The 10,189-nt window shown below is 39.7% G+C and overlaps 1 protein-coding gene across 1 annotated transcript in view; it reads right to left on the reverse strand.

The window, feature by feature from the left end:
- Window positions 1–7,758, reverse strand: part of DRD3 (dopamine receptor D3) — a 37,142-nt gene extending 29,384 nt beyond the window's left edge. Inside the window, exons 1-2 of the mRNA XM_039842991.1 lie at window positions 7,363–7,758; window positions 423–727 (exon numbers count right to left, since the gene is read on the reverse strand). Coding sequence (XP_039698925.1) covers window positions 423–692 — 270 coding nt within the window. The 5' untranslated portion in view covers window positions 693–727; window positions 7,363–7,758. The remainder of the gene's footprint in view (window positions 1–422; window positions 728–7,362) is intronic.
- Window positions 7,759–10,189: the final 2,431 nt, after the last annotated feature.

The raw sequence follows: 10,189 nt of genomic DNA on the forward strand, positions 1-10,189 counted from the left end.
CCTCCCCACCCTCAGCCTTGTCCCTCATCCCTCCTGCACATTCTCATTTCCATGTACATTGAAACACTGATGAAGATGCCCATTGGACTGCCTGCCCCAAGCCCTCACATCTTTGAGACATGCCTGGCAGAGAGAGTACATTTTTAGGACGAGTCCCATCACTCAAGTCTGGTCACCTGGATACTGGAGACCTGGGAACAGAATCATTTCCAGCTCCCTGGTTCTGATGTAGGCAAGTGATACAGATAATGGCTGCTCTCAAGACCTTCGGTTTCCTCAAGGAAGAGAGAATGACAAAAGCTCTCTTTCCTTTCCCAAGTTCTTGTCACAGCAGGGAGCATTTTGAGCGCAGAAGATCAGACTATCAGAAAAGACAAGGACAAGCACAGTCACATGGGCAGCCCCAACCTGGGCTCACTTACCTCCAGGTACACCACCCAGGGCATCACCAAGGTGGCCACCAGCAGGTCCGCCACAGCCAGGCTCACCACCAGGTAGTTGGTGGTGGTCTGTAGGGCCCGTTCCCTCAGCACAGCCACACATACCAGACTATTGCCGAAGATGATGACCAGGATGAGCGCACAGTAGGAGAGGGCATAATAAGCATGTGGGCGGGCCCATCTGGCACCTGTGGTGTTGTCTGCCCCACAGGTGGCATTGATGTGGCCACTCAGTTGACTCAGAGGCGCCATAGCCCAGAAGGAGAGGGGTGGCCCCAATGGGTTTCCTGGGAGGACAAGAAAATAACATTGGTAAAATCAGACTCTTTGAAGCTGGGCTGCTTGCATGCATATTTTAATTTATTGCTTCAATGAATATTTATTGAACACTTCCTATATGCCAAGCACTGTTCTAAGCACTGAAAATACAGCAATGAGCAAAAGGGATAATAAAAATCCCTGCCCTCTTAAAGCTTCCATTCTGGAGGAGAAGAGTAATGAACAAGATAAATAAAAGACGTAGTATGTTTGATTATGGCATATATTTTGGAGAACAGTAAATCAGGGAAGAGGTTAAAGAGAGGGTGAGGATTGTATATGTGAGTAGGGTGTCTGAGTAAAAATTTCAATTAGGGTAATCAGGAAGCCCTCATAGAGGAGGTGACAATTGTATTAAGACCTGAATGACCCGAGGAAGCCAACTGTGCAGATATCTGGAGGAGGGTTGTCCAAGCAGAAGGAATGGTGATTACAAAGACAGGCATGGCTGCATGTGGAAGACACAGCAGGGAAGCTAATGTGGCTGGAGCCAAGTGAGGCAGGGGCAGAGTGGAAGGGTGTGAGGTTGAGAGGTTGTGCGGGGCTGTTGAAAGAATCTCATTTGGACTCTGAGTAAGATGGGGAGCCATTGCAGAATTAGAATCCCAGCTCTACCTCTACCTAACTCTGGGATCTTTGGCATATTACTTCACTTTTCTGAACTTCATTTTCCTTCTATGTAAAATGAGGAGAAATGATAGAACTCATTTTTGTGAGGATTAAATGAGTTGTTATGTATGTAAAACACTGAAAGCCATAGCTGACACCTAGAAAGCTATATGAGTGTTGGCTCTTTTTCTTTTTCTTTTTGGTCTATTCTTCTTAGCTTTCCACCTACTTATCTTTGTTTCCTCCCTCCTATCCAATTTGCTTTCCCCCTACCTCCTTCTGTCTCTCTTCACTTCCTCAATCTCTCATTCTTCTCTCTCTTGTGTCTTACATAAGGAATGGTGGGGTTGGGAGACTGGATTATAGGAGAAAATCTGGATAGTAATAGAGTCTAGAGGCAATACAGTGGTTTTTATATTTAGGGAAAATCCTAAATATATGGAATATGTGGAATTTAACTTTCGACCTTCTAATTTTTAAAGATTGGTTACCAATTAGAGAAATGTTGAAGCCCTATAAAGTCCCTTCTCCCCTTAATCCGACATCCATAGGCCAATGACCCATGCACCACCCATTTTCATCCTCTGACCTAGTCCAGTGCTCTCACTTTTCAAACAGGAAAATTAAGACCTGGAGAGATGAGTGATATGCTGTAAGTCAGGGGTCTCCAACTCCTGGGCCATGGACTGGCACAGGTCACTGGTCAATGGCCTGTTAGGAATCTGGCTGCATAGCAGGAGGTGAGTGGCGGGTGAGCGAGCAAAGCTTAGTCTGTATTTGCAGCCACTTCCCAGTGCTAGCATCACCGCCTCAGCTCCACCTCAGATTATCAGGCATTAGAGTGTCATAGGAGCACTGGTCCCTGGTGCCAAAATGGTTAGGGACCACTGCATTAAGTCACACAGCTTATTAGTGGCAGAACTAACACGCAGGCCTTCTAATTCTCCCAACACTCTCTTTGGCATCTGAAAGCCATAACAACTGTCATGCTGCTATCCCACTGAGAAGAGCCAATCCTCTAATTGTGGAGACTTTGGACATTGAGTGGGAAAGTCATCAGAGCCCATCAGCTGCCTCATGACACCAGTATGGCGTTCCATAACCTATGACTCTGGCCCTGTGCTCTGGCTTTAGAGGGCCCTACTCCAGACCCCTATTTTGTCATATCCTTCCTACAGGATGAGGTCATGCCGTCCCATAGCACCAAGGAGCAGGTCCACCAAGAGTCCACACTTCCATTTTAGAACATATTCTGGGTACCAAGATCACAGAATTCTTGGCCTAAACTGCTTGGAGCCTGTTTCTAGGGCAGCACTTGTATTATTCTGTATCTGTCACTGTGGGGTAGACTGTGCCATGTATATGTGGGGTCCCTGGGCTCAAGTGGTAACTCTTTGCGGAACTCAGATGAATAGCTTGGGTGTAGCCTGAGGTGAGGAGAGAAGAAGACAGAGTCCTTGGGACAGGATGGGGGTTGGGGGTCAGCTTCTCCTACCCTCTCACATCTTGTATAAAACTCTTAAGAGCCCAGGAATTCAAAACTGGTCTTTCAGATCGTTAGGAAGATATACTTGTCAAGGCAGGAGGATTAAACATTTTATTCAATTGTTTGTTGGTTATGACTAAAATATTTAGACATAGAGTATTTAAGCCTCCATAGGAACTCTTGTTCCAGGTCCTGGCAGAGGTAGAGGCGGGTTTGGTGGCCAGGATTTGCTCTCCTAATATCTGTAGCTCTCCTTTGATTAGGAGATTGGCCTAATCATGGCTGTCATTTTGTAACTCATTTTGAAATATTTCAGCCTGGAATGTGTAAGTGTTACAATGAACAAATGATTATTAGGGGTGACCGACAAACTGAATTCAGAGAATTGCTTTAAAAAAATTGTTCTTTATCTTGGCACACTGTTTGCACTCAATATATTTTAAAGGATGATAATAATTTTTGATAATAATTATAATTTCCTCATTATTCGGAGAAGGGCAGCCGCTACCCCAGAGATAGCATTGCTGCTGCCAAGAGCTTTTGGAAAAATACAATGCTTTCTGATTGTTCAAGGATATTTTCACCTCTGAGACAGGCTCAGGCTCGGAAAGACTTTCCTTCTGCAATTGGGCCACCTCGGAAAGCAGTGGCTGGAAATCACTCCTTTCTGTTGGTCTGTAGTTGGCTAATCTTACTTATCAGGTAAGAGGGAAGCAAAAAACCTTGGGATGTTTGTTACTATCCTGCTGGACGTTTTACTCTGCTGAGGTTTGACAGCTAATTAAAAATAGTACAGCCGAATGTCAATGACTAATTATATGAAGGGAAATCTTCAACTCTGAAAGTCGATTTTGAGCCTGATGTTGGAATTATAATTGCAGGGATTTCTGATTTATTTATTCATTTATTTTGCACTTTAGCGTCTCTGGTCTTAGATTATTTATAGCCGCAGGTGGGGGGTAAGTCTTGTTTGTCCAGCAGTTCTTGATGAATTGTGGGTGTGGGAGATGAAAGCAGAAAATGAGTATGATGCTAGATTGCTCCTCACCTCTCAGCTAGTTCTTTCAACTTCCTCCCTCCTTAGATTTTTTTTTTCAACCAACATTGCTTATATAACACAGTGCTGGGCTGGGCTTTCTTCTTTCTCTCCTTTTCTCTCTGATAGATAAGCTAACAGATAGTAAACTGGTCTCAGGTAGGAGGAGCAAAGAGACTGGATAATTCATTAACTTAATAATCACTCTAACTAATTTATAATAATAGCCTGGTTTCCTCATCAACAAAATAAGAATAATCATATCTAATCCGCAGGGTTATTGTGATGATTAAATGAAATTATATATGTGAAGGCTTGGAACTATTGACAATTTAGCTAGATAATTCTTTGTGTTTGTGTGGGGGCTGTCCTGTGCCTTGAAGTAGGATGATTAGCAGTATTCCTGACATCTGTCTACAAGGTGCCAGCCTCACTCCCCTTCCCCCGAGTTATGATAACCAAAAATGTCTCCAGACATTGTTGAATGTCTCTTGTGGGGCAAAGTTGCTTTCCCCATTAAGAATCATGGCTCTAACATAATGTCTGGCATGAAGCACTTGAAATATTGCAGCTTTTATTGTTAAAAGGAGAGTGGGAATAGGTAAAGGGGTCAAATAAAGTACAGCTGAGGACTTGGAAATTAGGAGATTACTGATGCCCTCAGCAAAGAGTGTTAGTGGTTAAGAGTGGATGAGAAGGAAAAATCGAGAGGTAGAGAAGGCAAGGACTAGAAGATTACTGCTGGTCTTACTTTTTAAAGATTTATTACAAATAATACTACTTACAAATTTTAATGAGCCCTTGGATTTCTTACAAAGTATTGACTTATCTTGGTCTTTATAGTTCATTTAGCATCTCTTAGAATGAAGACATAATCTGTTTTAAAAAGCAGAGAGACAGAGAGTGGTCAGGCTCCCATCAGCTATGACATGTGTCCTCCTTTGCTGATATTCAATCCCTCTGTTCTGACTATAGTTTGCTTGGAACACTTGTGGGGTGCCTCTTTGGCACCTGGTTCCATACCAGATTCCCACTGAACTTGTTAGGAAGATACTCATTAAGATTTGCAGGGTTGTAATTATTTTCACTCTGTCCTTAAGGATATTGAGTTAAATTTAAAAAACCCCACAATCGCCTCTCTCAAACACCTCTAGTTCTCGACTTCCTTCTGAAAACAATAGTCACTACCTCTTCTGGCTGCAACTGTGTGCCAAACACTAGTATTTTACATATATTATCTCATTTTAATATTATAGCAGCCCTGAAGGTAGATAATAATATCCTCCTTTTATAGATCATAAAACTGAGACAGATAGAGATTCAGTAACTTTTTCAAGATCACACAATGTGTAGGGGGTTATATGAACCCAGTTTTGATCTTGGGCCTCCCTAATTCCAAAAATTGCACTTTATTTAATGTGTCTATGCTGGAAGTACAGTTGATGTGACAGTTATTTCCAGGTAGAAATGGTTTTTCCTAAACCCAGAACACAATACCTTGATAGCAGAGTTCCGTGGCCAAATCACTTGTATTACAGACCTCTTTGCTGTCTCTAATCTTTTACTCAATTACATCCTGATCTCTAGTTTCCAGAGCTTTTCTGGTTCTTGGCTTCAATGCAGACTTGCTACATTGCCTTAAAAGTTAATTATTAAAGATACATTTGTAAATATTATCTTATTTAAACCCCACAATGGCCTGATAAAGGAAGTAAGTACTGTTATTATCTCCATTTTTGCAGGTGAAGAAAGTAACAGAAAGGTTAAGTATCTTTCTGAGGTCGTACACCAGTAAATGATGGAGCTGATTTAACCCAAAATCTATCTGTTTCCAGAGTTCATGTTCTTAATTATTCTACTGTTGAGGTGAAGGAGACAAACCTGAAGTGAGGACTAATTTTAAAACCTTCTCTTTTCAGAGTATCTTGTGCACATCACCTGACCAAACTCAGTGAACTCAATGCAGGTGCACACTGCACATAGAAACAGTGGGAGTTACATTGTCATTATTATTAGAGGTGGTCTTTAGCATCTCTATGGCACTTTATTCTTGAGAATTGCTGTTTAGTTTGTTTCCCTAATGAAGATTCACAAATGCATTGGAATACATGACATTTATATATTTGGGTATATGTACATGGTTGGCAAGTTTACAGGGAAAAACTACAGCCAGTTACTGCGATTGCATAGATAAGGTAGTATACTTTTTTCCCTAATTAAACCTGCTCAGTAAAGCAGAGCATCCCCACTTTTCATCACAACCTCTAAGGACTGAGCATCCTATCATTCTAATCAGAGATCAAATGGGGAACTCAGTGGATCAGTCAATCAGTGAGAAAATATTAATTGATGACAAACTTCAATGCATTAAGAATTGCATTTAATATTAGGTAAAATCTATTTGCTATTTGCTTTAATTTATATTTCATAATAAGCAGCCTTCTGTGTAGATGTTTTAATATTAGGCATTCATTTGGATACTGTCAGTATTTTCCTTGTTCGAAACTCTGCTCACTGCTAACCATGCAGACTCTTGAAAATGTTCAGTTATAATGTTAACAAAATGTTAAGATTAAAACAAGTGTCTGAGTAGGACTCTTTCTCATATTGTATCTGCTTATCTTTGGCTACAAGAGATGCAACCAATGCTGTGTCAAGCACCGATTCTTCACTCTTATCCAAGGACAGACATCATATTGACAATTTAGTACCAATAAGCAAAGGGCTTCACCTATAAAGGGCAAACAGGTATTCAGAATGAGTTTAGAATCCAAGTTTCACTTTGCTATTGCTGCATTATTATTTGTGCATGCATATCAATAGTATTTGATTAAACTAAATGCATGAACTAGAACAAATACCTAATTGCAGCAACTTCCATTGACCCAATAAGGTACAGTAAGTAATGAAAATCCCTCAATTAAACAACAACAATACCTTCAAAATCATATGCCATCATTAAAGAAAACATACACAAGCATCATCTCAAGTACTGCATATCTCTGTTGGGAATAATTGAATTCCGACTTGGAAACAGCCTGGCTTTACATAGACCATTGAGAACAGTGTCTCTCCAAACCCTCAGCCCTGGATTACCAGGGTGCTGAATTGGGGGAGTTTAAAATAACAGACCCTTACAATTAAGGAAAATCCTTAAGAGAAATACAATCAGCCTCCATACAAACCCCAGGAATAGTAACAGCTTTTTTATTTTCCATCTTTTAATTCTGCCTTGATAATGCTTCTGGAGCTCATGATTATCTAATTTTTTGGGAAAAAAGGTGAACAGATTTTTACTGTCCCCAAAATAAGGAAAAAGTGAAAACAGTTTCCTCAGGGGTTCAGGTTTTAAATTAGAGAAGGTACAGAGTTTTAATGTATATTCTTAGAGAACCACAGAACCCCAAACTGATTAAATAACCTTCCAGGAAAACACTGTATTAAAGTAAAAAATGAAACGAAAAATTACTTACCTTGAAATTTTCTTCTGATTTCTGGAGACTGTGAAGTTTAGCACCTCAGCTCCTGTAGCCATTTACTGACAGCAGACATGCCCAAGCAAAGCAAACTTTGCCTTTGCCAAGACACAGAAACTGGAAATGAACAGAAAAAATATCACCCATTTTTGCCTCTAAGGTGAAATCACTTGTGTGCTGCTCTTCCAGCTTCCCTATTAGACCTTACTGCATGTTTCATAGTTGCTTTTGAATGCATCCGTTATCTCTACAGGATTTGGGAGGGACCCTAAACTGAACGTTTCTTGGGGCAGACCTTTAGAGGCTCTGTCCTTGGTGCTGAAAAAGAGATTCAGTAGGCAGATGAAAGATTCGTTTTCTGCCTTGCTCTACTCTTCTCTCTGTGCCTCTATCTATTTGCTCCGTGCTATGCTTTTTAGCATATGTGTATTTTCATCTCAGTGCTCTTTTAAATCCCACTTTCTTACTGTCTTTGCTTCTATGCTTTAATTTCTTCATCTTTCTCAGTTTAATTGCCATCCCAGCTTTTGGTGGGTGCAAAGATGATTGGTTCAGCAGAAGGAACAGATCAACAAATTGATATCACAAGTGGTTAATAGAAAGTGCAATTTAAAACAAAATTGACAGAATAATTGAACTTGGAGGTGTAAGCCTGTGTGGGCAAAGAAAGTTAAAGAAAATATATTACAGTAGAAGCAAAACTGAGGCGTGGAGTATAACTGGTGATAAAGATGAAATAAGCTTAATACTGTTAGAAATGTTAAATGTTAATTTAACAGCACTCTTTTTTTCAGAAAACTTTACAATAATATTTGCCAAATCATACTTACTGCTGTTCTGAGATATATGTGAGTAATTTTTATTAGCTTAACTTTAGAATTGGCTGAAGTGAGGTGCCGTTAATGGCAATATCGGTGAAAGTCAGTTTCTGAAGCAGCACTAGAACTTAGACAAACTTAATTCATGGTCAGTCACCTGTTCACATAATATTTCACCATGGAATCCTATTCCCTGTTCTCTTGTTTTGATTTCTTCTCCTTCCTTCAGACAGCATGGTAATTCTTTCACTACTTTCTCTGACAACAGTTGATGTCCTTGGCAGCTGCAGTGCAGACTGTCATGGCGAAGCCAGTCTAAGTTTGACTATGATAGAGACCTCTGCTGGTTGAGAAAGAGGCAACAGCAGGAGCAGCAAGGTCTAAATACTGCTATTAATAACAACCATCATTTATTGAGCATGTACTATTAGTTGGTCATTTTAATACCTTCTCTCTTTTAATAATTTTAACAATATTAAATGTTAGGTGCTATTTTTACATCCCTAATTTATAAGTGGGAAAATTGAGGCTTAGAGAGATTGAAATAATTTTTGAAGGTCACACAGCTAACAAGTAGTGCAGCCAAGATTCAGATCTAGACATGTTAACTCTGGAGCATTTTCTCTTAATCACTAGGCAGTAATTCTTCAAAAGGTGGAAAATTTATATTTCTTAAGAGACTGACAATATGTTATAGAGAATAATAATTTTAATGACAAAAATGGTGGTATCAGTGATACAATATTTGTATGGTGACATAATTTATAAAGCATTTTCTTATTCATGTTCTCATCTGCATCTTATATGAAGCCTCATGATGCCCATTTTACAGAGGCTGTTATGGGTTGAATTATTACCCCTCCCATTTATATATTGAAAGCTTAACCTCAGAATGTGACTGCATTTGGAGATAAGCTCTTTAAAGAGGTGATTAAGTAAAATGAGGCCATTATAATGTGTCCCCATCTGATCTGACTGGTGTCCTTATAAGAAGAGAAAGAGATACCAAGGAGATACATACAGAGAAAAAGTTATGTGGGGACATAGCAAGAAGGAAGCCATTTACAAGCCAAAAAGGGAGCCCTCAGGATAAACCAAATCTGCTGATATGTTGATCTCGAACTTTTGGCTTCCAGAACTGTAGAAAATTAATTTATGTTGTTTAAGCCATCCAATCTGCGGTATTTTGTTATGTTAGCCCTAGCAAACAAATATAGAGGTATGGAGAGGTTAGGTGCTGTATCAAAGATTGCCCATGATTTATAGGGCATAAATGTATTGTTATATGGCATAACTATATTGAATATGACCTAAGACTGGAACTCCCCTTTTGAATGTGAACCCCTAGTCTCTTCTTCCCTTTGGTTAGGCGACCAAGAGAATATGCACCGTCAAGGGTTGGCATGCCTAATATGTAAAAACTGTGTGAGTAGAATGAAGCAGAGAAATATTTTGGAGTTCAGAATATTAATTGCTTACTCTCAGCATCATGGCTCCACCTTGGAGTATCTCATGTTTATTTTCTTTAACATTTGAAGATTTTGAGGACATTGTGTCTAATGATAAAGCTACCCTGATAATGCATGAATGTATCAGGAAAGGCCATATTTCTAAACTATCTGTGTTGAGATCACATGGTTTATCTCACAGGGCAGCTATAAATGTTGCTGGCAGAATTTTCTTTAGCATTTTTGTAATGCTTTTCTTTGACAAGGTTCAAAGGAAGATAAAGAGGGATTAAAACTCTCATTCTAATTCCATAGAAGCAATAGATAGAGAAATTAACTGACAGGCCCAACATCACACATCTAAGCAGTCAACACAGTCTAGACTCAGCTGTCTCTCCAGTAGACTCCTCAACTGCCATGGAAAATGGAAAGGGATTGGTGTGAGGAAAGGAAGGTGAGTGGTGAGTGAAGTGGATCTTTCTTTCAGGACATCAGTTTAGGTGAAACCAACAATTACTCCTCCTAATCTGGCATATTTTATTCATTTTCACAATACTG

Source organism: Pteropus medius, unplaced genomic scaffold (genome assembly GCF_902729225.1).
Source record: "Pteropus medius unplaced genomic scaffold, Ma_sr-lr_union100, whole genome shotgun sequence".
Classification (NCBI taxonomy): domain Eukaryota; kingdom Metazoa; phylum Chordata; class Mammalia; order Chiroptera; family Pteropodidae; genus Pteropus; species Pteropus medius.